General features: G+C 61.9%; 3 protein-coding genes across 11 annotated transcripts; 2 read left to right on the forward strand and 1 right to left on the reverse strand.

Moving 5' to 3' along the window:
• Window positions 1-993: 993 nt before the first annotated feature.
• On the forward strand, window positions 994-5658 carry LOC130610461 (gap junction gamma-1 protein-like). The gene is made up of 3 exons (XM_057430377.1): window positions 994-1097; window positions 3373-4568; window positions 4696-5658. Exons 2-3 carry the CDS (start codon window positions 3398-3400, stop codon window positions 4701-4703), a joined length of 1179 nt encoding a protein of 392 aa, XP_057286360.1. The 5' UTR covers window positions 994-1097; window positions 3373-3397; the 3' UTR covers window positions 4704-5658.
• Window positions 5659-6137: 479 nt separating this feature from the next.
• On the reverse strand, window positions 6138-8548 carry INHA (inhibin subunit alpha). Its single transcript, XM_057430380.1, has 2 exons — window positions 8103-8548; window positions 6138-7428 (listed from the first exon to the last, which is right to left on the reverse strand). The coding sequence occupies exons 1-2, from the start codon at window positions 8467-8469 to the stop codon at window positions 6695-6697; spliced, it is 1101 nt and encodes a 366-aa protein (XP_057286363.1). The 5' UTR covers window positions 8470-8548; the 3' UTR covers window positions 6138-6694.
• Window positions 8549-9495: 947 nt separating this feature from the next.
• Window positions 9496-26073, forward strand: OBSL1 (obscurin like cytoskeletal adaptor 1). Of its 9 annotated transcripts, none has more exons than XM_057430367.1 (27): window positions 9496-9852; window positions 11143-11959; window positions 12710-12979; window positions 13200-13460; window positions 13804-14109; window positions 14222-14503; window positions 14609-14884; window positions 15021-15293; window positions 17776-18048; window positions 18428-18703; window positions 18782-19057; window positions 19373-19648; window positions 19872-20147; window positions 20237-20512; window positions 20765-21046; window positions 21714-21989; window positions 22125-22400; window positions 22485-22751; window positions 22906-23175; window positions 23258-23524; window positions 23829-24095; window positions 24440-24552; window positions 24703-24856; window positions 24957-25118; window positions 25251-25355; window positions 25479-25745; window positions 25927-26073. In XM_057430367.1, exons 1-27 carry the CDS (start codon window positions 9502-9504, stop codon window positions 25932-25934), a joined length of 7203 nt encoding a protein of 2400 aa, XP_057286350.1. In that variant the 5' UTR covers window positions 9496-9501; the 3' UTR covers window positions 25935-26073. The 9 variants fall into 9 exon arrangements, with proteins under 9 accessions (XP_057286350.1, XP_057286348.1, XP_057286349.1 ...); XM_057430365.1 differs by having other exon boundaries at window positions 9545-9852; window positions 10891-11959; XM_057430366.1 differs by having other exon boundaries at window positions 9545-9852; window positions 10891-11959; window positions 18785-19057.
• The last annotated feature ends 12 nt before the right edge of the window (window positions 26074-26085 follow it).

Consider the following 26085-nt stretch of genomic DNA (forward strand, 5'->3'; position numbering starts at 1 on the left):
TATGGGCACTGTGGCAGCACCATGGTGGCTCTTGTTGACCTGGGGAAGCAGCAGGGCTGCTGATACTTAATGGGCCCAGAATAACCAAATCCCACAGTGGATGTGGCGGCTGCACTTCCCACCCCTCTCCTTGCCCCAGCCACCCTGCCTCATCCATCTTGCAGCCAGCCCACAGTGCTAGGGTGGAGGTGCTGCACCCACCAGTGCCTGCTGGTGGAAACCCTTCTGTAGGAGGGAGCACGTGTCTGTGGGGAGAAGCAGCATTTCTCGAGCCTATGCAGAAACCAGCTTCCCCCTGACTATAATGGTTGCACAAGGCAGCCCAGTGTCCCTCCCCTGTCCCCACATCATGGTACAAGGACAGGGTGCTCTGCCCAGCGCGTCATGGCTGTGGTTGGCACTAGGGAAAGCAGCCCTGACAAAACACCCCAGAGCCAATTTTAGCAGGGCAGAAAGTGAGTCGCCGGGCTGCCTGGCAGAGGGAGGGACAGCCCACGGCTTCAGGGTGGTGATCCAAATCCCTTAGCTCCCCCGCGGCCAGGCTCACCGGTGCTCCTTGGGAAGGTGTTGCTCATGCCTGAGCACCCCGCGGGCTGAGCCAGGGCCCCGAGCCTCCGTCCGCACTAACGGTTTAGAGCGGTTCGCTCCACCGAGCTGGAAGCCTCAGCTCCGCATTCGCCGGGACCGGCATCCCGGAAGCCAGCCAGCTCCCCGGGAGCAAAAGTTGGCGGGCACGGACTGGACCGCCGGGGCTGGGAGCCCGGCACCTGGGACGGCGGAGGCATTTCGGTGGCTGCCTGGATAGCGCCGTTTGTTGTGGTTGATGTCGCCGACAGACGCCGTGCGAGTTTCGGCCGGGGCCGGCTCCTCCGCTGCCCGAGCCACGGGCGGGTACGACACCGGGGGCGGCAACGTCCCGCCCGGCGGCTAAGTCACCCGCGGGGCCGGGACCGGTCGGTGCGGGGCGGTCGGTGCGCACCGGCGGGCGGGCGCTGGGCGGGGCGGCCCCGGGCCCCTTTGTTCGGCGGGAGGCGGCGGCGTGCCGCCTCTCCGCTTTGTCCGCCGCTGTCGGCGGGAGCCGCTTGCTCCGGCGCGCCGTGAGTGGGGCCAGGCATCGGGGGACTGCGGGAGGGCGCGGGTCGGTGGGGAGGGGGGAGGCAGGTGGGCGGTGGTCCCCCAGGAGGGGGGGGCGGGAGCCCCGGGCATGGGCTGCGGCCGGCGGGGCTGGGGCCGCAAGCGGGGTGGGTCGGGAGGGCTGAGATCCCGGGCAGGCTGGGGTCAGCCAGCGGGGCAGGAGGCCGTCGGTGGGCTGGACTCAGTGGGGCGGGGGTCAGCGGGCCCCAGCGTGGGCTGGCCGTGGTCAGTGGGACGGAGGTCCCTGGGCTCGCAGGGACTGGTGAGCACCGGGTGGGCTGCCCGGTGCTGTGGCATAGGGGCCCTGATTTGGGTTGAGGAGATTGGGGTCCCTGGGCGGGGCAGGCTGGGGCGGAGGGGTTGGGCGCTCCAGGCGGGGGGACCTGGGGTGTATGTGAGGGCCCAGCCGCGGCACGTGGAGCTGGTCCTGACTCACAGCGTGGCCCGGAGGCGGTTCGTGTTTGGGCCCCTTGGCGGGGAGCTGGCCTCTGGCTGCTAGCCCCAAGGAGCTCTATTGTGCCCTACCGTGCCCACTGCAGCTCCTGACCCATGCTGCGGTCTGTTTCTGTGTCACTCTTCGTTGGCTACCACGCAGTGCCCACGTGTGTGCTTTCACTTACCCCGGACTTACCAGCTCCAGGGGTTGCCCTCCTGCCTGATCTCCTTGCCTTGTCCCCTATCCCAGCCCATCATCCTGGGGCCAGGGCGGTGTGGTGCTGCCAGGCAAGAGTTAAAGGCAGACACAAAGCATCCACCATTCAGCAGGGTGGTGGGGGAGAGGGCCTCACACCGGGGAGACCTTGCACGGTGCTTGACCACACGAGGATGGTGGGCCTGGTGGGCTGGGTTTGGGTCCCTGGTGCCAGCCCATGCCACCTCCTGCATCTCAGCAGGTTCTGCTGAGTGCCAGGCTATCAGCAAGAGCATGTCACTTACATGGGTGCTTTTGCTGGAAAGGCTTTTCTGTTTGGGCAAGGTTGCTTGGGAGGCAGCTGACCTAAGCCAAAAAGATCTTCTTGTTCTGAACAATAGTGGCGTGAGTGCAGCAGGAACCATCGTCAGGAATCATCGGCTGCAGGGGTGTTCCCTGGTCAGAGGCAATGGGTCAGGGCAGGCAAGGCGGGGGGGAGCTGGTGGCTCTGTGGGGACATGTCCCCTCTGCTCACCCTGGGCAGCCCTGCCACCTGCTGCCCTTGCACTAGCTCGTGTGCAGGCTGTTTAAACCTGGCGTGGCAGTGGGGTGTCTCCTCTTGTGTCTTCTCCTTTCTCTGGGAACTGTGATGCGGTCCTCGTAATTTCCTCTCCGGCCCCTGGTGTCAGCTCCTTTGCTGGGGTTTTGTGCAATTCCTCAGTTGCCCTACACTGCCCTTGCCATTTGCTCTCCTGTCTGCTGCTCTGCACCACCAGCCCTTGCCATCAGGCTGCAGGGTGCTCCACCACGGGCTTTGGGGGCTTGTAAGGATTTGGGCTGGGGGTCTGGCATGAGGGAGGGCACAGCACAGAGGTTTGGTGGGGCAGAGTGATGCCAGTCCTTGAGGGAGAGCTCCGCAGGTTGAAGACCTGGCATGTGGTAGGGGATGCTGCTCAGAGGGCCTGCCACTTGCTGCTTTCCTCCGGGGACCGGGAGAACCCCCAAGGGAGCATGTGGGTGCTGGCACAGGGTGTGGTACTGGCTGGGGACCTGCCCAGGACCAGGTGGCAAACAGGTGCTGCAGACCAGGGGTGGAGGAGGTGGTTCCGTCCCCTGCCTGTCCCCTCGCAATGCCCAGCTGGCGCTGCCCCGTGCTGCGTGTTTACCCTGGCTGTGGCTGTGCTGACTCTTTCCACAGGTGTGCCCTGCAGGGACAGAGAGTGTCCCAGCCTTTCCTCTGCTCCCCAGATCTCCACCTGCCCGCCTGGCGTCAGGGCAGGAGCAGGATGTAGATGGGAGCACAGGGAGGCAATGCTGAGCAGGAGATATGATTCTGGGGAGATAGAGCCTTGGGTGACATAGTATAGGGTGAGGTGTCCCTGCCCATATCAGGGGGTTGGGACTAAATGATCTTAAAGTCCCTTCCAACCCAAACCATTCTGTGATTCTATGGCTGCTAATGCAAATCTGTCTGAGGATGTGCAGGTGAGGGAAGGGACACCAGTGGTGGGAGAGGGACAGAACTGGGATGGTGGCTGGTGTTTTGAGGGAACCTGATGCAATGCACACGTATTTGCTCAGCGCCTGTTTGCCTGCCTTACCTGCAGGGCTTGAGACAACTGCCTGGCCAGGATGAGCTGGAGTTTCCTGACACGGCTCTTGGAGGAGATCAACAACCACTCGACCTTTGTGGGCAAGATCTGGCTGACCGTCCTCATTGTCTTCCGCATTGTGCTGACGGCCGTGGGGGGCGAGTCCATCTACTATGATGAGCAGAGCAAGTTTGTCTGCAACACGCAGCAGCCGGGCTGCGAGAATGTCTGCTACGATGCCTTTGCCCCGCTCTCCCACGTCCGCTTCTGGATCTTCCAGATCATCATGGTGGCCACGCCATCGGTGCTCTACCTGGGCTTCGCTATGCACCGCATCGCCCGCATGCCTGAATCCTCACAGCGCCGGGCACTGGCAGCCCGGCGGGCACGCATGCCGGTGGTGCGCCGGGGAGCTGGGCGGGACTATGAGGAGGCAGAGGATGATAACGAAGAAGACCCTATGATCTTTGAGGAGATTGAGGTGGAGAAGGAGAAGAGCCCAGAAGGTGGAGAGAAGCATGATGGCCGGCGCCGCATCAAGCAGGACGGGCTGATGCGTGCTTATGTCCTGCACTTGCTGTGCCGCTCTCTGCTGGAGATGGCTTTCCTCTTTGGCCAGTATCTGCTGTACCGCTTCGAGGTCAGCCCCTCCTACATCTGCAGCCGCAGCCCCTGCCCGCACACCGTTGACTGCTTTGTCTCCCGCCCCACGGAGAAGACCATCTTCCTCCTCATCATGTACGCCGTCAGCGGGCTCTGCCTCTTCCTCAACCTCTGTGAGCTCGTGCACCTGGGCGTGGGGCGCATCCGTGATGCCCTGAGCCAGCCTAATGGCCCCCCGCTCCCGGCTGGCAACAGCCCTGCTCCACAGTACTCCAAGAAAGCCCCCGGCGCACCCCCCACCTATCACTCACTGAAGAAGGAGCCGCCACGAGCACCACTGCCCGACGGCAAGCTGGACTACCGGGAGAGCCTGGGGGCCGGGCGCTTCGCCCTGGCTGGGGCTCCCCCGGCACACGAGCTGGACCGGCTGCGTGAGCACCTGCGCCTGGCACAGGAGCACTTGGAGGTCGCCTTCCACCTCCAGCCGCCACCGCGGCCCCTCAGCCCTTCCCGCAGCAGCAGCCCTGAGGCCAACGGCATTGCCGCCGAGCAGAACCGCCTCAACCTCGCCCATGAGAAGGGGACTGGTGCCTGCGACAGGACCACGGGTGAGCCAGGGACAGGGACCCATGCGGCCAACTGGGGTGAGGGCCATAGGGGCTGCCCCCAGGGTCCCTGGGGAGGGGATGCCATTTCCCCCAGGGCGGGTGCTAACTTGCCTCTTGTTCCCCACAGGGCTGTGAATGCCACCAGGGATGGCGGCAGTATCTGCTGGAGTGGCTGCTGCTGCCAGCACAGGACAGAGAGCCTGCCAGGAGCGCGGGATGAAGGATGCTGTGTGCCTGCCTGCCGGGGCTGGCCGGGCAGCCCTGTGCCCGTGGGCAGTGGAAGGGATGGGGGCCTTGGGGGACATTCCTACTCAATTTTCAAAAAGGGAATATCTTATTTTTGTACATTTTTATAAGCTTGTCAGCGTGTGCACCCTGGCGTTTTTATACTCTGCCCATGATCTCTCTCTGGGCCTGTGCCCCCCTCCCTGTCTCCTGTTTCACCCCCTTTTCCTCCTCCCACCCCCATTTCCTGCAGCATGTTCCCCTCACACCCTGTGCCCTCCCTTGCCTGCTGAAAGCCGGGGCTGTGCCTGTCAGGCCATGCTGGCAGCATGGGGGCCTAGGGGACCGAGCCTGTGGGTCTGGCTGGCTGGGCCGAGCCATGGGACAGGACACTGGGCTGGCATTCTGCTTGAAGCATAGGAGACAGAAGGGTCCTGGTGGCACCGCTGCTGGAAAGTGCTGGTGCGGCCGGGGGGTCGTGCTGCGCAGCATCCTGCACAGGGCTACGAGCTGCAGGGCTGGCCAGTTCAGAAATGTATGTGCAGAGAGCAGGGGCTGTCCTTCCTGCTGCCTCCGCCTCTCTCCCCACTCGGCCAGCTGCTCTTGGACCAAAGCCTGTGCCCTCCTGCTCTGGTCGTTGGGCCAGGACCCCCTGTGTGGGACTGGACCCTGGTCCCATCGTGGGTAGATGTCATGTCCGGAGCCGGGCTCGGCTGGGGGCCAGTGGGGCATTTCTCATCATCTCAGCCTGGGTCACACGAGGATTTTTGTAGCGTTGTTTTTTACTAAGCAATGATTGTCACTCTGTTTTTTCTTCTTTTCTTTTTATATCTATATTAGTAAAGGCTGGAGACGTTTTGTACTGTACTGCTGCATCCGGTCCTTCGGGAGGAAGGGGTGGGAAGGGAATCCTGCACAGCTGGGCTGGGACCTCCCCGCTCACCCGCGGTGACTCAGTCGTTCCTGCCGTGCATACAGAGGCAGTCACAGCCACCATCGGCCTGGTGGAGTGTCATTGCTCCAGCTGGGCTCCTGCGTCATCCTGTCCCCAGCAAGAGGCCTGGTGATGGGATTCCCCATTCCTTCCCATCCTGCTGCAGCCAGGAGCAGAAGGGATGTTGCCCTGCCCTGGGGCTCGAACAAACCCAGCCATGCCATCCCATGCCAGTTTTGGCCAGCACATCCCAGTTCCCTCTTGGGGCCTCCTGGAAGGAGCTGGACACCTCTTGCAGCACTTGTCCGTCCCCTCCCTCCTCCAGCTAAAAGCCCTCGGATAGCTCACATCCCGCTGTACATGCATTGCCTCTGTGTTTGTTTGTGATGGAAGCTGGCATTTCCAGGCTGTTTTGATAAAGGGAACAGGTTTATTTAATTGATTCTGTTAAGCTTTCTAACAGGCGCTGCTGCCAGGAAGTGGGCTTGCTTGTAGTGCTGCATGTGCCACCAGCCCTGCTACGAGTTCAAGGCTGTGGCATGGGCTCACCCAGACACATCCCAAACCGTGCTGCAGCAGCCTGGCCCTGCCTGGGAGCACGGGTAGGCACTCTGCAGGAGGAGTGGGACCACAGCCTGGGGTGGGGGGGGGCAGTTGGATGAGGAGAAAAGGTGGGGAGAAATAGAGTTTGAGCTGGTTGCAGACAGCATGGTGGCTTCTGACAGAGGCTGTGCCTGTCCCTGCCCCACCATGCCTTAGCTTGCCCCAGTTTGGGACCAGCCCTGGGGCAGGTCTGGCAGCCCAACAATACCCAGGGCAGCCCAAAACTGCTGGGGCTTGTGCAGGGGAGGGTGGCACAGCCCAAACCCCAGTGTCCATCTGGTCCCTGTGGCATGAGGCAGGGTTCCCCTGAGCACTTGACTCCTCCCAGGCAGTATCTCAGTCTGGGGCTGGGCTGCGGGATGCCCTAGACGCAGGTGCAGTCCTGGGCCAGGATGTTGGGCACCGTCTCGTACTTGAAGGAGTACCCGCCGTCAGAGGTGGTGCGGACACGCAGGGAGCGCATGGTGCCGGGCAGGGCAGCGCAGCAGAGCTGCACACCCAGGCGGTGGCTCAGCCCATGGCCTGCAGCACAGCTCCCATGGCAGTAGTGGAAAACAAAGCTGCTGGGGTGCACAATCCAATTGTCCCAGCCCAGCTCCTCGAAGGAGATGTTGAGGGAAGCCCGGCGGCAGTTGGTATGGGCGGCCAGGTCCTCGGATGGGCGCTGCAGCAGGCTCAGGGCAGCTGGGGACCAGGGCACGGCGGAGCGACGAGCCCTCTCGCTGCCCTTGGCACGGGTGGTGGCCACCAAGAAGGGCATCTTGTCCTCCTCGGCCAGGCAGGGGCAGCCGGGGCAGCGCACCAGGATCACAAAGAGTGGCTGCGAGAGCTGGGTCAGCAGTGCTGGGGCAAAGTGGAACACAGTCCAGTGCTCAGGTGTCTGCACCACCATGGCCGCCAGTGGCACACGGCCGTGTGGTGACAGGGTCAGAACATTGGGGGCTGAGTGGTTCGGAGCCGCCGAGGGGCCAGTGTAAAACCAGAGCTGGGCAGAGGTCATTGCACGGCTCAGGGTGTGTGCTGAGGGCTGGAAGAGGTAGGTGAAAATGCCTTCTTCCTCCAGCAGCTTGTCTGGCTGTGAGGGCTCGCAGGGCACATCTAGGTGGGGGAAGAAGGGAGGGGAGAGAAGAAAGATGTTCAGGGTGTGCACCCAAACCTGGGGAGGGTCCTTGATGTTGGATGGGAGGTGGGATGTTGCAGAGGGTCGCTGGGGTGCTGGCAAGGCATCCAGCTGCTGGCATGGGCTGTGGCAAGCTGCAGGGGAGCTGATGCCTAGGGTTATGCAGCAGCCACTGCACTGCGCCCTGCAGCTGAGCCCTGCTGTGACCTAGGCTTGTCTATTGCTGCTGCCCCCATCCACCAGCATCCTGCCCTGTCCCACAGCATTCTGCCCTGTCCCTTAGTATTCAATCCCATTTCCCTGCATCCTGACCCATTTCCTAGCATCCCACCCTGCCTACTCCTCACCCCTCCCCATATCTCCGCATGCTGCCTGGACCAGCCATCCCCCAGCTTTTCAGCACCCTCTCGTGCCGCCTGCCCCTTTCCCTGCCAGTGTCCTGGGCTGCTCTGCCTGTCCCACCTGCCATACCATGCTACCTCCTAGCTCTTTACCAAACCTCACCCATGCCCGTGCCCCAGCCTGGCTTGCCCTCTTTCTCTTCTCCCACAGACCACCACAGCACCCCTTCCATCCTGCTGCATCTGTGTTGCCCCAAGCCACCACTCTGCTTCACCCCTCTGCCCTCTCCATCCCACCCAGATGTTCTCACCTGTGGAAGGGAAAAGGATAACCTGGGAGGTGTCCTCCAGCTCCTCTGGCTCAACTTCAGTGTTTTCAAGGATATCTCTCCGGTGCACTCTCCTTGCTTCCTTCTGGGGCTCCTCCTGGAGAACCGGGGGGCTCAGATGCTCCAGCACCTGAGCCCGCACCTTGGCCAGGATGAGCTGCCGATCAACACCAGCCCCAGTGCAGCTGGCCAGGGCGGCAGTGGGCAGCATGGCAGGCAGCAGGTGCAGGAGGAGCAGCATGACCGTGGGGTGCACAGCAGGCAGGTGGCTCGGGGGGCTCTGCCGCGGGCTCCTGCCTGCCTGCCCAGCCCGTCTGCCCACTGTGCTCCCCCTGGGGCAGGGTGGCATTGAGACCTATCTGACACTGACGCAAACGTCTGCTCGCAGTATTATCTCTGGGCAGCGAAAGTGCTGAGACGTCTGGAATGCGAGGACTGCAAGGACAGTGTGGTCTGGGGGAGGACGGCGCCTGGGATGGGGGTGGATGCTGCTGGGGGGTGGCGGGTGTGTGGGGCGGGAGAGTCCAGGTTGTGGGCTGGGTGCTGCAGGGAAGGCTTTCCTGCACTGGTACGGGTGGAGGGGGCATCCTGGGCAAGCATTGCTGGTGCTGGATGCTGCCCGTGGTGGAGGAGCTGCAGATTTGGAGCTTCTTAGGCAAGAGTGGGAGGTAGCAGTGGTTGTACCCAGCAAGGATATCTGGGCAAGGGCTTGGTGGGGTACAGAGCCCTGCGAGGCCCTGGCCAGAGAGGGCATATTAGGGGCGGCGGGCTGGGCAACCCCTGCCAGGGATGGCTGGGACACCCCAGGCTCACAGGGCAATGGGGATGTGAGGATAGGGCCCTAAGGACAGTGTGGGGGAAGGGCTGTGGCATCTACAGGGCAGCCTGAAGGCAGGCAAGTTCCTGGGGACATGAAGCAGGAGGGCTGGCAAGAGGTCCCAACACTGCCTGGGGAAGGATGCAACAGCTTCATGGGGAAGAGGAGATGAGGCAGAGCCAGGCCTGCTGGAGACCCCACAGCAGTGCCAAGAGAAGGACTCTGGAGTGCTGTTTGGGCTGGCCAGCCACGGGCTGGCTCCTGGGGTGGGAGCTGCAGGAGGGACACAGGCTGTAAGAGGACACAGCAAGTCCTGCCCTTCCTCCCGCTGCTGCCTGTGGTGCATCCCACATCCAGCATCCCTTCCTGCCCTGTGAGGTGGTGGGCATCCTCTGCACCCCCTCCACTCCTCCTGCAGCCTCGCATCCTGCATAGCACGGCTTGTAAGGCACATTCCTCTCCTGCAGCCTGGTATCTCATGCAGCATCCAGTGTGGTATGCCCCACCCACCCCACTCAGCACGTCCTGTATGGCATCTTCCATCCCACTGCAGCCTGGTGTCCCATGCCATGTGCCCCACACCATGCCACGCACTACACAGCACATTGCCTCCTGCCTCAGACTGACCCAGCACCGAGGCACCACTGTGTTTATGGCGCCCCTGATCTCTGGAGGCCGGGTGCTCCTGCTGGGCTGCTATACATAGGTAGGCCAGCCCTGCCCCAGCGAGGCTCTGAATGGACCAGGCTCAGTCTTATCAACCCAGCATGTCATCAGAGAGTATTTTTGGGGACAGCAGCTGCAGGCATTTGTAACGTTTGGTCCCTGTGTGCTGACACCCAGGAGCAGAGCTGGGGGAAGCAGCACGAGCTCAGTGCTGGCACTGGGAGACACTGGCAGAGACAGCAAAGCGAGGTGCGTGTGTGGGGCAGGGGACTGGGCTGTGGGGCTGTGTGGGGAAGGGTGATCAGGGAAGGGACCAAGTGAGGTGGCCAAGCCATCAGGGCTGTGAGTGTCTGCACGAGCTGCTATGGGGTCAGGGACCGTGTGCCAGGGGATGGCCCTGGTCCTTACCACTCCTTGGGAGTCAGCCCTGTGCTACCGTCCCCTCTGGCTCATTCAGGGATCATTTTAGTTTCTATTCCCCCTGCCTGAGAGAGGCAGAGACGCCTCTGCCCCAGCCTGGGCCGTGCTGCGGGCAGAGGTCGGGGTGCACTCGCCCAAGGGAGGCACGGAACACCCTGCCTGCCTCTGCCCGTGACGCTGAGCAGCTACCCGCAGTGCTGGGGTGGTGCTCCCCAGCCTTCCCTCTCAACCTGGGGCTGATGATCTCCAGCCGTGCCTTTTCCATACCCAAGGGCAGGATCCTACAGGATCTGGAGGGGGATCTGCTCCAGGAGGAGCCTCACTTTCCCCCCCGCAGGGCTCTGCGGGGTGACCTCTCCGAGCCCAGGTCCGGCCGGGTGCCGCCCGCCCACCCGCGGCCGCCCCGTATCAGCACCTGGCTGCGGAGCCAGCCCAGATGCTGCAGGAATGCGGCTCTGCCACCACCCGATACTGCAGGAATGCCCCGCGGGTGGGGAAGGGGCGGGCTGGAGCCGTCCTGCCGCCGCCGTTACCCCTCCCCAGCACCCGCAAGCAGCTGCTTGAGTCCGGAGCTGGGGTCCCTTCTGCCACCCTGGGGCAGGCTGTGGGTGCCCTGGCCCCTCAGGGTGCTAAGATCTGCCTTTTTGTCACCTCTTCCATTGGACTGGGATGGGGGATGGGCGATTTGGGCTGAGACAGGAGGATATCCGGGGGTCTGGGGTGCTCGGAGAGAGTGTCATGCTCATGCGACCAGGCACAGGTCCTTCCTGCTGGTGCTCTACAGTGCTCCAGTACTGAAGCCCGAACCCCTCACCATGGTCGGTCTGTGCATCCCCCCCAGGCTAATGATCCACACTGCTGCTCCAGCCAGCTGCCTGCAGTGACGCTGAGGAGGTGGTGATGGAGGGGTTTGAGGGAGCCCCCAGGTTCCTGGCCTACCCACGTGCCTTCATGGTGCAAAGTGGCACCGATGCAGTCCTGAGCTGCCAGATCACAGGTGACCCCCGGCCAAGCATCCTCTGGGAGAAGGACAAGATCCCAATTGAGCCCTCAGGCCGCTTTCATGTGGAGGCCAAGGGGGACCTGTACAGTCTGCTGGTGTCCCGTGCCACTCCCCAGGACAGTGGGCTTTATGTGTGCAAGGCCAAGAACAGCATTGGCGAGACCTATGCTGCTGCCACACTCAAGGTGGAGGTGGGAGAGCCCCGAGAGGAGGAGGAATGCTTGGACAGTGAAGCACCTGCCTTCCTCGTTGCCCCCTCGTCCATACGTGCGTGCCGGGGAGAGGACGTGATGTTCACCTGCAGGGTGTCTGGGCAGCCATGCCCAGTGGTGCAGTGGGAGAAAGACGGTCACAAGCTGTCTGACCTCTTTGAGAGCAGCCACTTCGCAGTGGGGCAGGAGCCGGAGGACTGGCACTTCTTGAAGCTGTTTGGTGCACGGCCCCCAGATGGGGGGGTGTACTTGTGCAGGGCACGCAGCGGCTCCCGGGAGGCCCTGGCAGCTGCTGTGCTCCTGGTGGAAGCCCAGGCACTGCCAGACAGGCTCCCCAGTGGCTCTTCTGGTAATGGCCCTGAGACGCTGGGAGAGCAGCAGCAGCGGCGGCATGCAGCAGGACAGTGCATGAGACCAGAGACATGGGTGCCCAATGGCATGGTCCCAGCCAGGGTGCCAGGGGCTAAGGCATTCACTGTGAGTGCAGGGAAGCATGCCAAGTTTCGCTGCTACGTTACTGGCAAGCCCAAGCCAGAGATCATCTGGCAGAAGGACGGTGAGTCCCTCACCCCTGGCCGAAGGCATCTCATCTATGAGGACCGGGAGGGCTACTTCATCCTCAAGGTGCTGTACTGCAAACCCCAGGACCAGGGGCTGTATGTTTGCACCGCATCCAACACTGCCGGCCAGACCCTCAGTGCAGTGCAGCTCCAGGTGAAAGGTAGGTGATCACCCAAGAGCTGCTGGATGCTGGGGTGGTTCAGGGCTTTTCACCTGGCAGGGATGCACCTGAGTGTGAGCCCAGCAACCCTGGGCTCTCCCCTGCCCCATGCAGCTGGGGTCACCCCAGACTCCTCCCCAGGGAACTGCGGGCTGGAAGCAGTGGATGCTAGGCTCCCATGTGGTGTGTTCCCCTTGTGCCTCTCTCCTTGCAAACAGAGGTGGCATTTCTGGAGAGCTGCGGCTGTCCAGCCACGAGCGGGGTGGTGGGGATAGTGCCTTGGTGACAAATTCCCCTGGAAGTGCTGAGTGGTTTTGGCGGGCAGCCCTGCAGGGCACAACTCCAAGTGTCTGAGCTGGCAGCAGCCCCAGCCCCTGGAGCTGCCCTGGCAGCTGCGGACAGCCCACGGCTGTGGTGACCCGGCTCCTGGTGCACCCCCTGCCATCTCTACTGCTGCCCTCCGCTGAGATGCCTGCTACAGTATGCTGGCATACATGCTCCTGCGTCCCCAGAAGGTCCCTGCTGAGATGCTGGTGGCACCACTGGGTCTCCCCAGCCCATTCCCTCATTCCTCTCTCTCTGGGGGATGTGCTTCTTGGTCCAGTGTCCATCCCATACAGGCCAAAGAGGAGGAGAGCAGAGAAGGGCCGAGGGCTTGGTGCTCTGTGTGAGCTGGAAAACACTGAGCACAGGGCTGCTGGTGGGTGCTCTACCCTGCGCACCCTCAGCACCCATCTCTCCTGGCGGCAGAGCACCGGCTGCAGTTCCAGGTGCAGCTGGCGGATGTGGAGGTGGTGGAGCGGGAGGATGCTGTGCTGGAGTGCCAGGTGCCACTGGAGACCATCCCCACCACCTGGTACCTGGAGGACAGGGAGCTGCAGCCCAGCCACAAGTATGTGATGGAGGAGCAAGGTGTGGTGCGGCGTCTGACCATCCGTGATGCCCGCACTGATGATGATGGCATCTACCTCTGCCAGATGAAGGACAAGGGGCGCAGCATTGCTGAGGTCTCTGTCCAAGGTGGGGATCAGCTTGCCTTGTGGCATGGCTTTGTTTTCCTGTCTCTCTCCTTGCCAGGGTCCCCACTGCCCCCCACTTTCCCCTTCCCTCCATTTGGCCATGGTGCCTGCTGCTGCTGCCGCTCCTCAACCTCATTTTCTCTCCCACCCTGGGGAGCCCTTCCTCCCCAGGGATGCTCCTCAGCATCCCTCCCCAAGCCTTTATGCATCTCTTCCCATAGGGGTGATCGTGAAGCGGCTGCCACGGAAGCTGGACGTGATGGAGGGGGAGAATGCAGTTTTCTGTGTGGAGACACGGGAGGTGGTGGAGAGGACCTGCTGGCGGCGGGATGGGCTGCAGCTGCGGGAGTCCCCCTGCACCGTGCTGAAGAGCTTTGGCAGGACGCACCTCCTGGTACTGGTGCACGTCACCCGCCAGGACGCGGGCATCATCTCCTTCTCTGTCGGAGAGTCACAGACATCCTCCCAGCTCCGGGTCAAGTGTAAGCCCCAGGCTTGGTGGGTTCCTACGTCCACCATTCTGCCCATTCATGGAAAGGGTTGATGTGGAGGAGAGGCGGGTATGGGCACCCAGTGTGGTGGGGACATGACACTGTGACGGCTTTTTGGGGAAACAGTATTTTAGCAGGGTCCAAGGCCCCGGCCCTCCAGGGCACTCACAAATCCCTATAACCAGCACTGTGCCACATGGGAGCAAGACCATCCTCTCCATCAGAGGGAGGATCCCCAGAGAAACACACTATATAGCCCCACTCAGCCCTTCTGACACCCCACCCGGAGCCTTACTGCTGTCCCCAAACAGGCAATGAGGGCTGTGACTTGCAGGTGTGAAGCGTGACCCCCCAAGCGCACCGGTGGCAGCTGAGATGAGTGTGGTGGAGAGCAACACAGCCCTGCTGACTTGGTGCCCTGCACCTGATGCCCACCTTCGTGCCCCCAGTCGCTACCTGCTGGAGCGTCGGGAGGCATTGGGAGGCGAGTGGGTGCAGTGCCTTGCCACCGACCTGCCCAGCTGCGTGCGGGTGCTGGGCAACAGCGTACCCCGCGAGGCTGACTACTGCTTCCGCATCTGTGCTGCCAACGAGCACGGCAGGAGCAGCCCTGTGGATTTCCCTGGCTCCGTGCATCTCGGTGAGGATGCCAAGCCAGGGACTCCCACCTGGGGGCTAGCTTTCCCCAAGGGCCAGCCAGGTTGTTGTGCCATAGCATGCTGCTGGCCAGTGCTGAGTCTGGCTGTGCTCAGCCCCTGCAGCTCGCTTGGAGAGGGGTCTGCAGGATGCGCGGGTGAGGGACGGTGAGGATGCGTGGTTCTCCCTGGAGCTGTCAGCTGCAGTGCAAGGCACCTGGTTCCTCAACGGTACCAGGCTGTACGAGGAGAAGGAGGAGGCAGGAAGCCGGTGCAGTGTGCGGTGCCACGGGATGGAGCACTCGCTGATGATCCGGGGAGTGCAGCAGGCTGACAGCGGGGCTCAGGTCACCTTTGTGTCCGGCAGTGTGCGGGACTCGGCCACATTGCATGTGCAAGGTGAGCAGGGTGCTCACCCTGGGGGTCCTGCTGGGAGAAGAGCACCAGCAGCTCTCATGCTGGAGGATGTGAGGATGCTTCTTATCCCTTTGTCTTGTCTCTCAGCCCCGCAGGTCCGCATCGCGCCAGTGCCCGAGGCTGAGCGGCTCCGGGAGGTGCTGACAGGGCTGCCAGTGCTTCTGGAGTGTCAGGTGTCCCCCCCTGATGCTCCTGTTGGCTGGTTGAAGGATGGTGAGGCCGTGCCCCTGGATGACATTATCGCAGTACAGGCAGAGGGCTGCGTGCGGAGGCTGCTGCTCCGCTCAGCGGGTCCCTCGGACACCGGCGTGTACACCTGTGATGCTGGAGATGATTCCATGAGCTTTGTGGTGACCGTGACTGGTGAGCTGGGGGCTGTGTGCGGGAGCCTGGACTCCACCTCCTGACAGTGCTCCTGCCCCTCGTCTTGCCCCCATGATGGAGCTGAAAGCTGCTGTCAGGTGCCCATGCTGAGCCCTGTGTCATCCATCCCTGGCAGCAGCACCAGTGAAGATTGTCAGCTCCAACGAGGATGCCCCCCATGCCTACATGATCGGGCAGCGTGTGGAGCTGTGGTGCCAGCTGTCCCGCCCAGCAGCCCTGGTGCACTGGTACAAGGACGGGGAGGAGGTGGAGGCAGGCGAGAACCTGGTGCTGGAGCAGGAGGGGCCATTGTGCCGGCTTGTGCTGCCCAGTGCCCAGCCACAGGACACGGGGGAGTTCGTCTGCGATGCTGGCGGGGACTCTGTCTTCTACACTGTCACCGTGGCAGGTGGGTGTGATGCAGGAGGGCTGGCAGGGTAACATCTTGGGGCACTTTCTTTGGCGTTGCAGGGTGCCACAGCATGTGTTCCTCTCAGTGTTCCTGTCATATGCTGCTCTGGGGAGTCTCATCAGAGACGCTCTTGCCAGGTTATCAGCTTCAGGTCACTCAGGGTCTTTGCAGCAACTCTGATGCATAAAGCCACACAGACTGACTGTCAAAGGGGACAGCTCACTCTGACAGTCAGAAGTTCTCAAGCACCCAAGGGCACCGGCACCTCCATGCCACTGTGTTTGCTGGACTTCTGCCACAGCCAGTAACCAAATCCTCCTTTGAGGTCCTAAATATCATGGGATTGGCACTTGGCGTGGGGTGACTTGCTGTCTGACATCTCTCTGATGGACAGTGTTAATTGCTGACCTGAAAATCAGCAGTTGCCTGGGTACTGAACATTGGGTGGTGGTTGCTGGGTGCAAGCAGGGGGTGGCTTCCGCAGTGACTGCCCCAGCCACAGAGAAGCAGGGAGGCAGAGGACAATGAAAGTTGAAAGTGAGTGAAAGACTTCTCATCTCTGGCCCCAAAACCCACAGTTCCACAACCACAGGAAGGCAACCAGGGCAGACTTAAAGCCCAGTTAAAACCTTCTGCGACCATGGTGGTAAAGCCTCTCCACGGTGCTAATATGTGGCAAAGGGCCAAAGCTGATATCAGAGGATGGCATGAAGATAGGATGGCCGACAAGAGATTCTGGAAGAGTCAGTGAAGTGGTGACTGGTGGGAGGGTAAAGAAGGGACATTATTTACTGTGATAAAGGCAAAATCACCACTGCCAGACAGGCAGTGTGGGCTTTGGGCAGAGGCAGGAGGCATCATCTGCCCTGTGGTGGTGCGTGTCATGGAGAGCTTGGCTTCCGTCAGTTGGGAGAGGGGAGCACCATCTGCTGAAGCTCAGCTGTTTGGCTGAGCAGCTTTGTATTACTTGGGCAGAAGGTTCTTAGAGAGGCTGGCTTGGTTTGATCAGGATTTGGCCATCAGTGTCACTGGCAGGGCTGGGGGTGGGTGCCAGGAGCCTCAGGCTGGCAACTCTCTGGCATGTGCACTGTGCTGGCTGCTGCTGTCAGCACTGCTGTGGCACGCTTGGGTTTCCCTGAGGCATCCCACCTATCCCCCACCAGCTGCTGCCTCCAGCCTGGCTACCCCTATGTGCCTCTGGGTCTTCTAGCAGCTGCCAAAGCACTGGGGCTGCCTCAGAGCTGGCGGTGGGACTGGAGCAGCACTGCCTGCTGAGGGCTGGCACATTGCCCCTTCCTTGCTTCGGTGCCTTCCAACATCTCCAGCAGAACTTCAGTGATGTGATTGCTTTTAGCAGGCCCAGGGGGACAAGCAGCTGCTGAGCGTTTGATCAGGGAGCCAGGCGGATGCAGGCTCAGCACGGTGCAGGTTGAATGCTGCACACTGGCGCTGTGCCGGTTGTGCACTGCAGGGTTGCAGTGCTCTGCTGAGCCTGGGCATCGCGGCTGGAAACTGGCTGGGAAGTTTGCAGCCTGGACACCCAGCACAGCAGGCAGCTGTGGGCCGTGAGAAGGTCAAATTGGTGCTCAACCAATTTGTGGTGCTCAATCAATTGGTGCTCAACCAATTTGTCTGCTATGCGCCAAGTGTGCCCTGTGCCAACCCAAGGTCACAGGCTGGCTGAGCACCAGAGTAGAGTCCAGGACAGCTACAGCCCGCTACAACACATGTGGCCATGTAGTGTTGGCTGCTGCAGGCAGAGGCCACATCCTGGCCATCTCCCAAGAGAGAGGCGGGCTGGTCACCTAGAACTTGTGCTGAGAACCCCTCTGCCTTTAGAGATCCAGCTCAAGCCTGCTTGGAGATGTGAGCAGTGGCACACATTTTGTGTGCAACCCAGTAATGGTGGCATTTAGTGAGCACTGTGATCTGGCATGGGGTACTGTGTCCCAGTGAGGTGGAAGGATGGGGCTGCTGGATGCAAGCAAGCCACATGTCGGTGCCGCAGTCAGCAAATGCCAAGGCTGAGCTGAGACAGAAGGTGGAACTTGTTAGCCTCCAAAACAGGGAAACAGGCAGAGGGGTGGGCCCCCCTGGTATGGCATCACAGGGGCTGGTGCTAGCACCATAGATTGCAAGTAGCAGTGTTGGGGCTTGCTAACAAGGTGTTTGCCTACCTGCATACTCTCTTCCCATCCCTCAGCTCTGTCCCAGGGCAGAGCAGGTCAGGTACCATGATAGCGAGGGCATAGCAAAGATTTACAGCCAGCTGAAAGCTCTGTGCTCCTCCTGGCTGTGATGGGTGAAGAGGGAGCCCCAGTCAGGGCAGCCCAGCTGCTTGTGCTATGAATGAGGTGGTGCCTTCTGGCTTTAAAGGCAATGAGCTGGTAAAGGGATCACACCACACAGGGCTGGGACTGCCAGCACCACTGGCTCGGGCCTTTACGTCCTGGCTGAGCCGCATGTCTCTCCCTGGCAGCAGCATCAGTGAAGATCATCAGCTCCAACGAGGATGCCCCCCATGCCTACATGGCTGGGCAGCGTGTGGAGCTGTGGTGCCAGCTGTCCCGCCCAGCAGCCCTGGTGCACTGGTACAAGGACGGGGAGGAGGTGGAGGCAGGTGAGAACTTGGTGCTGGAGCAGGAGGGGCCGCTGTGCCGGCTTGTGCTGCCCAGTGCCCAGCCACAGGACACGGGGGAGTTCGTCTGTGATGCTGGTGGGGACTCTGTCTTCTACACCATCACTGTGGCAGGTGGGTGTCATGCACAGCTATGGCCCTTTCCCCCTTCTCCTTCTGCCCCATCTCCCTCTGCTCACACTACTGTCCCTCCAGTGGCTGTAGCATCTTATCTGTCCCTCACCTCCTTGTGAGCAGCTCCTTGCCAGTGCCCTTGGGGTGGAGGGGGATATGGTCAAGGGGCTGGTCAGCTGCTCTGTCTCCTGGAACCCTGCCTATCCCCACACCAGGGCACAGCCATGCTGACTGCCCATGGGTTATGCCACTTCACACCCCAGCCCTGGTGCTCCCTCATCTTTCAGCTACCAGTGCTGCAGGGCTGGGATCACACTGGCCACCAGCCCTGGGACAGGTAGGATGGAGGCCATGTGGCACAGGGTCTTGGTCCTCTTAGCTATGCAGGTTTGCATTGCCCCAGTGCCCGAGGCACAGCAGCTGCAGGAGGTGCTGGCAGGGCTACCTGTGCTGCTGGAATGCCAGGTGTCCCCCCCAGAAGCCCCTGTCCACTGGCTGAAGGATGGCAAGGCTGTGCTCCCAACCGACGTCCTGGCCATTCACTCAGAGGGGTGCTTGCAGAGGCTGCACATCTCCACAGCCGTGCCGTCCGACTCAGGGATGTACACCTGCAATGCTGGGGATGATGCTGCCAACTTCAGGGTGACTGTGAGAGGTGAGCTGCCTGGGGAGTGCCTGTTCTCACGTGGGGTTCACCCAGCACCATGGCTGAGCCCCTCCATGTGTCTCCCAGCAGAAGCACCAGTGAGGATCGTCGGCTCCAACAAGGATGTCCCCCATGCCTACATGGCAGGGCAGCGTGTGGAACTGTGGTGCAGGCTGTCCCGCCCGGGGGTCCTGGTGCACTGGTACAAGGATGGGGAGGAGGTGGAGGCAGGCGAGAACCTGGTGCTGAAGCAGGAGGGTCAGCTTTGCCAGCTTGTGCTGCCCAGTGCCCAGCCACAGGACATGGGGGACTTCATCTGCGATGCTGGGGATGCATCTGTTTCCTACCACGTCTCAGTGGCAGGTTGGTGGCACAGCAGGGATGTCCTGGTGAGGGCAACACTGCCCTGGCTCTGTGCTGTGGGGTCGCAGCCCTGCTCCCTGCCCTCAGCATCGCAGAAGGTGGGGTGCAGCTGCCTTACCCAGGGACTGGTGGGTGCCCCCCTTCATCTGTGATGGGTTTGCACTGTGGGCCCACTGTGTCCTCAGACAGCTCCTGCCCCTTTGCACCGGGGTGGGAGGCTGTAGCACCCCCTCAGCCCTACAGAGACACAAGTGACGGTAAGTAGGGACAACAGAACCAGCAGGTTCTCACACCCTTCCTCCACATCCCCGGCAGAGCCACCAGTGAGGATCCTGCAGCCCTTGCAGCGCTCGCTGGAGCTCCTGGTGCAGCCACTGGAGCGTGTGGAGCTACGGTGTGAGCTTTCTGTGCCAGATGCTCCCGTGCGATGGTTCAAGGATGGGCTGGAGGTGGACGAGACTGATAACCTGCTGCTGGTGGTGGAGGGGGCCTGGCGCTGCCTCTTCATCCCCAGGAGCAGCGTGGAGGACACGGGAGAGTACATCTGTGAGAGCAAGGATGAGGCCATCTCCTTTGATGTCAAAGTGTCAGGTCAGTGGGGACCTGGGAGCAGGGAGGCACTGGTAGGACTCTGGCCACAGGGTCTTTCCCAGCATGGAAAAGGGGGACTGGCTGCTCTGTGGTGATGAAGCTGGTGGGTGGCCACTCCCTAGGCCACCCAGCATGAATGCTTGCCTGGGGGTGGCAGCAGAAGTGTCCCTAGGGCCACCTTGTCCCCACACTGCTTTGCATCACAGCCACACCATCTTTGCAGAGCCACCAGTGAGAATCCTGCAGCCCCTCAGACCCATCCCTGTTGTGATGGTGTCCCAGGGAGAGACAGTGACACTGGGCTGTGAGCTATCCCGTGCGGATGCTCATGTGACCTGGGCCAAGGAGGGTGTCAGGCTAGAGGCTGGAGGCAGCCTGGTCCTGGAGGAGGAGGGTGCCCATCGCCGCCTGCTCATCCCTGTGGCTCAGGCTGAGCACTCTGGAAAATACATCTGCGATGCCACTGATGACACAGTGACCTTCACTGTCCAAGTGTTAGGTGAGCAAGAGGCTGGGGGAGAGCCTGGTGGAGGGTGCTGGGTGCACAGACTCTGGAGCCCTCTGCTTTGATGATGTTGGGCACTGCAGACCCACTGGTCAGGATCCTGGAGAGGGATACACTACCAACGCAACGGCATTGCCGGGCCATGGAGGACCTGGTGCTGGAGGTGCACCTCTCACACGCCCATGGGGAGGTGAAGTGGTACAAGGATGGGGAGAAGCTGCAGGACACAGGACGTGTGCGGCTGGAGGAGGACGGGGCACGACGCTCCCTCATTGTCCTGGGTGCCACGGGCAGGGATGCAGGGGAGTATCTCTGCGACACCGGGGATGACAGTATCATCTTCTTTGTCACTGTGAAAGGTGAGCAGGAGGTCCCGTAGGGGTGGCCAGTGTGGCAGGGACCCAAGGTGACTTCCTGGCTGCTACCAGGCTGGTGTGGGGCTGAGCTCGGTGGCAGTGAACACAGGGAAGCTGGTGGGGGGAACGCAGGGAGCGGGGGCTCTAGAAACCTTTGTGCTGCCCAGCTGCAGCCAGAGGACAGCCGGACAGGATCCAAAGATAGCAGCACCCAGCACAGGCTGTTGCTCCTGTGGTGACAGCCTGTCTTTCCAGTCCCAGAGCCACCGGTGACCATTGTGGGCAGCACAGGTGCCGTGGAGCATCACTGCCTGGTGGCCGGGGAGGACTTGGTGCTGGCTTGTAAGCTCTCCCAGCCTGATGCCACTGTGCGCTGGCTCCGGGATGGCCAGGAGGTGCAGACGGGTGAGCGGGTGCAGGTCAAGGCCCATGGGGTGCTGCGGCAGCTCACCATCTGTGGGGCACAGCCTGGTGACTCGGGGTGCTACATCTGCGACGCTGCCAGCGACTGCATGGTGATGAACGTGGAGGTGTCAGGTGAGCCAGTGGAAGCTCAGTGCCTTGGGGACACTTAGCATGGTGGGATTGTGTCACAACAAGGGAAGAGACACCTCTGTGACCACACTGATGGCAGAGGCCAGGGCGGCAGCATGGCAGGGGAGGGTTGGAGCCCTATCCACAGCCCTGCAGGAGCCACTGGTCAGGAAGGGACATGTCAGGGTCATGGCGAAACACGTCTCTCCCTCCTCCCCCAGCCAGGGACTGGTTAAATTTAACCTTGGCCAGCTCCCAGGCGCCGCTTCTCCTGTTTCGACTGCCAACGGCTGAGCTCAGCCCGGACTCTTATCAGCTGGAGATGGAGGGCTGGGAGAGTGGGAGAGAGCCTGGCACAGGCGCTCAGGATGGGGAACACCCCAAAATTAATGGACCCAGCTTGGCAGCTGAGCTGCCTCTGCAGGGAGGGATGTAGGAGTGATGGGCTGTGCCACGTCCCTGCCTGGAGCCCCTGAATTGACAGCCCCCAACAGCCTGCACCAGGACCCCCAGCTGGTGCCGCCATGACCCCCATCAGCCCCACAGCCCTCCTGCCCCATAATGACTTACTGTGGGCATTGCCACCTCTCCGCTTGCAGCAGTCCCATCCCTGCACTGCCCTGCACCACAGGGACAGCCCTGAGCCCTGCCTTGCCCCTGTGCTCCCTAGCCCGGCCCGTGCGTATTGTCAACAAGGAGGAGGCACAGAGCCCACTGGAGGTGCTGGAGGGGGACAGTGTGACACTGGTGGCCCGGCTGTCCCCAGAGACGGCAGTAGTGCGGTGGCAGAAGGACGGACAGACGCTGCTATCAGGCGGGCGGCTGCTGGTATGCAGTGAGGGCCCTGCACGCAGCCTCACCATCAAGCAAGCGGAACTGGGCGACGCTGGCATCTTCCTCTGTGATGCCGGCGACGACGAGGTGCATTTCATGCTGCACGTGAAAGGTTAGACTGGAGTGTTCCTCACCCATGCCGGGGGGCAGGAATAGTCCCTGCCCCACACCAGAATGCTTTGTACAACCATCCCACACCGGTGCTGCCAGCGGGGTCACAGCTGAGCCTGTTGCTTCCCTGGCACAGAGGCACCTGTGCTATTTGTGAACAAGCGGGAGGAGCGGGAGAAGCTACTGGTGCTGGAGGGTGGCAGCGCCGTGCTCTCTGCTGTCACCTCCATGGAGCGAGCTGATGTCACCTGGCTGGGCCCGCAACAGGCAGCAGTGGCCAGTGAGCGCTGTGAGCTGCGGCGGGACGGCCGAGTGCACAGCCTCATCCTCCACAACATGGCCAAGGAGGATGCTGGCGTCTACACCTGCCTCTCCTCCCATGACCAGATGCAGTTTGATGTGAGCGTCCGAGGTGAGCGGTGACAGGGTAGTGGGGGTACCCCGGGGTGCCCCCCTGGTGACAGCAGGAGCTGACACGGGGGGTTTGGCTGTGCAGAGCTACTGGTGAAGTTCCTGCGTGGGCTGTCAGACGTGCGGGTGCGGCAGGGTGAGCGCGCTGTGCTGTGGTGTGAGCTCTGCAAGGCGCGGGGAGATGTGGTATGGAGGAAGGACGGGCGGGTGCTGGCACCCAGCCCTCGCCGGCAGGTAATGGCAGAGGGACGAGAGCGCTCACTGGTGCTGAGCCACGTGGAGCCTGAGGATGCTGGCGAGTACTGCTGCGAGTCCAACGATGACCAGACACTGGCAACACTGACGGTGCAGGGTGAGCTGTGCGTGAGGCTTGGCTACCACCCTGGGGACCCCTGTGCTATGGGGGTGATGAGGGAGCACAGTGATGGCAGGGAGGGTGTGGGGATGCTCAGCAGTTCTGCAGGATGAAGGGTCCCCATTGCTGTGCCCCAATGCCCTGGCTGTAGTCCCCAGGGTGGTGGAGATAATCACAGAGCTGCAGAGCCTGATGGTGCTGGAAGGGGAGGACGCCACCTTCAAGTGCCTGGTGTCCCCCGAGGATGTGGCTGTGGCCTGGCAGCTGAATGGCCAGCCTGTGGTCCCTGGTGAGCGGCTGCTGGTGACAAGGAGTGGGCTGTGCCACAGCCTCCACCTCCGGCAGTGCCAGCTGGGTGACGCAGGCACTGTGACTGCCAACGCCGAGGGGCTGGTGAGCACAGCCCGGCTGAGTGTACAAGGTGAGGGGGAAGGAGCCAGCTGCAGCACAGCCCAGGGTACAGTCCCGGGGCCTGCTGCTGACCTGGTGTATGGGCCATGCAGAGGCGCAGGTGCTGTTCGTGCAGAAGCTGCAGGACGTGGTGGCAGAGGAGCAGGGCGATGTGTGCCTGGAGGTGGAAGTGAGCCATGAGTCTGCCGAAGTGCAGTGGCTGAAGCATGGTGTCCTCCTCCAGCCAGGCAGCAAGTACCAGCTGCAGGAGGTGGGGTGCCGGCGCACCCTCACCATCCGCTGCCTTGGCCTTGCTGACCGCGGCACCTACCGCTGCGAGACCCTGCATGACCGCACCCAGGCCAAGCTCTGCGTGGAGCGTGAGTACCATGCTGGGGATGGTACTCGATGGGGATGGGGATAAGGATGGTAATGGGGAGGGCACCCACCCACTGCAACTTCACTGCAGGGTGGAGGGGCAGATCTGGTACTTGGCTGGAAGCAAGTATCAGACAGTATTTTGGTTGAACAGAGAGGTGAGTGTGGGCATTAGGGATGGGCAAGGGTGGGAACTTGGTAGAAAGGACTGGATTTAGAGGATCACTACAGCAAGCACAGACTGGGGAACTGGGGGCTCTGAGGTGGAGCTTGCACCCCTGGCTTGCAGACATGGGTCCCTTGCAGCTCGGAAGGTGTCGATCCAGACACCGCTGGCAGACGTGGAGACCTTTGAGAAGGAGGCAGCCACCTTCCACCTGGAGCTGTCCCACCCCGGCGTGCCTGGGGTCTGGACACGGGATGGCATCCGGGTGAAGCCCAGCAGCACATGCCGGATCAGCACCGCAGGCTGTGGGCACAGCCTGACATTGGAGAGGCTGTCGCTGGAGGACTCAGGGACTGTCACCTTCACTGCTGATAGCCTGCGCTGCAGCGCTCGCCTACTTGTGCGGGGTATGGCACCTCGGCATGCTTGGGGGGGGGGGGGGAGGGGGGGGGGGCGTGTGGCACCAACACTGCCTGTCCTGCAGCCATTCTGTCCTGGGAGAGATGTCAGGGCTGAGCTGCCCACTTCAGGCACATCCTGGAGGTGTCCCCCTGTCCCCAGGGAGGAGATGTGACCTGAGCAGGGTCTGGGTCCAGAGCCAGCTGGGACACCAGTGAAGAGTGCTTGCTCATGGTGGTGCCACAGGAAGTGCCACCTTTGTCCTATGCTGGGATGCCCCAGGCACAGTTCCCCATCCCTGCCCGCGTCTTTGCCTTAACAAACCTTTCTGTCCTATGTTTTCCCATCTCAGAGCCTCCAGTCACTATGGTGAGGGTCCCTTGGGACCTGGGAGTCCCAGAGACAGGGGTTGCCAGCTTTGAGTGTGAGCTATCTCGCCCCAGCGTGGAAGTGAAGTGGTTCAAGGTGAGGGTTCACCCTCATCATCTCCAGCAGTGCCTGGCTGTGCCCTCCCTGCTTCACCCCACTCCCTGCAGGGGCTGTGGGCAGGGGAGGAGGTGGCAAAGCAGCAGGATGTTGCCTGCCTGCAATCCTGAACATGCTGTCCCTGAGCAGGATGGGCAGGAGCTGCGGCCAGGGCCCAATTGCCGCATCTACTCTGCGGGTCGGCGCCGCATCCTGCAGCTAAGCCACTGTGAGCTGACCGATGCCGGCACCTACACCTGTGATGCGGGTGACTGCTGTGCCTCCGCCACACTGCACGTCCAGGGTACAGCCACCCAGCTCCCAGGGGCCTGTGCCCCCCCAGCCCTGCACCACTCGCTCCCCCTTGCCCTTGGCTGCCCTGGCACCCTGCTCTTTGCCTGCAGAGCGCCAGGTCCGCATTGTGCAGGACCTGCAGGACACCCAGGTGCAGGAGGGTGACAACGCTGTCTTCAACTGTGAGGCATCGCATGGTGATGTGAAGGGCGAGTGGTTCCACGACGGAGAGAAAATCAAGGTCTCCAGCACGGTGAAGATACGGCAAGAAGGTGGGGGTGCAGGTGGCACCACACCTGGTTTGAAGCTCAAGCAAGGAGAGTTTGGGTGGAGAGGGGTTTTCTGCCCCCTGCCTGTCATGGGCACCCATCTTCATCACTTTGAGTCTGCCTCTCCCTCCCCAGGGACCCGTCATTTCCTGCTCTTCTGCAGTGTACGCCCTGAGGACAAGGGACTCATCCGCTTCGTGGCTGGGACAGCTGTCTCGGAGGCCAATCTGCAGGTGAAAGGTACTGGTGTGCAGTGCAAGGGCTTGCTGGGCTCCACCATCAAGGCTGGGGTGCATAAGGGTCAGCTCAAGGGGTTCCCACAGGAGCCTACCTAAATGCCAATGGCTTCCCCCTACCTGCCAGCACTGCCCATCCGGATTGTGAAGCCCCTGCGGGACAAGACGGTGCTGGCGCGGCACAAGGCGACACTGGAGTGCACCGTGTCCCACGCCCGGGGCCGAGTGCGCTGGCTCCGTGGGGACACCGAGATCTTTGCCGGTGACAAGTACGAGATCTGCAATCTGGACTGCTACCGCACGCTTATCATCCACCACGTGGGCCCTGAGGACGAGGACTCCTACACCTGCGATGCCTTCGATGACCGCTCCACTGCCTGGCTCCTTGTGGAGGGTGAGGGGCACCAGGGGCCACGTCCCCACAGCCCACTGCTTGCAAGGGTCTGAGCACTGGGGTGGGGGGAGCAAGCTGGACATGGGACCAGAAGTCTGTGCTCCCCTTGTGTGAGACACCCCTTTTAGGTGCCCTACCAGCTCCAGGCATGCTGCAGCTCTGACTCCCACTGTCCCAACAGGGAGCTAGGAGCCAGGATGCTGCACACAGACAGGGAGATGCCATTGCTGGGAGATGGGGTCATGCTTCCCCCAGGATGTACAGACAAATGGATACCGTCCCCAGCCCACTCTGGCCTCAGAGCTCTGCATTAAACAGCGTTTTTTTTTTCTGACATGGC

The sequence above is a fragment of the Pezoporus wallicus genome, unplaced genomic scaffold, assembly GCF_028554395.1.
Source record: "Pezoporus wallicus isolate ANWC-B61680 ecotype Strahan unplaced genomic scaffold, APGP_CSIRO_Pwel_v1 contig_5261, whole genome shotgun sequence".
In the NCBI taxonomy this organism is placed as follows: domain Eukaryota; kingdom Metazoa; phylum Chordata; class Aves; order Psittaciformes; family Psittacidae; genus Pezoporus; species Pezoporus wallicus.

Coding starts and splice junctions, on each gene's coding strand:
- LOC130610461 (XM_057430377.1), top strand. CDS start 3,398: ATGAGCTGGAGTTTCCTGACACGGCTCTTGGAGGAGATCAACAACCAC.
- INHA (XM_057430380.1), bottom strand. CDS start 8,469: ATGCCACCCTGCCCCAGGGGGAGCACAGTGGGCAGACGGGCTGGGCAG. Junction 7,429..8,102: donor TATCCTTTTCCCTTCCACAG/GTGAGAACATCT, acceptor TCCCCCACCTAG/ATGTGCCCTGCGAGCCCTCA.
- OBSL1 (XM_057430367.1), top strand. CDS start 9,502: ATGCCATGTGCCCCACACCATGCCACGCACTACACAGCACATTGCCTC. Junction 12,980..13,199: donor TGCTGAGGTCTCTGTCCAAG/GTGGGGATCAGC, acceptor CTCTTCCCATAG/GGGTGATCGTGAAGCGGCTG. Junction 14,885..15,020: donor CTTTGTGGTGACCGTGACTG/GTGAGCTGGGGG, acceptor CATCCCTGGCAG/CAGCACCAGTGAAGATTGTC.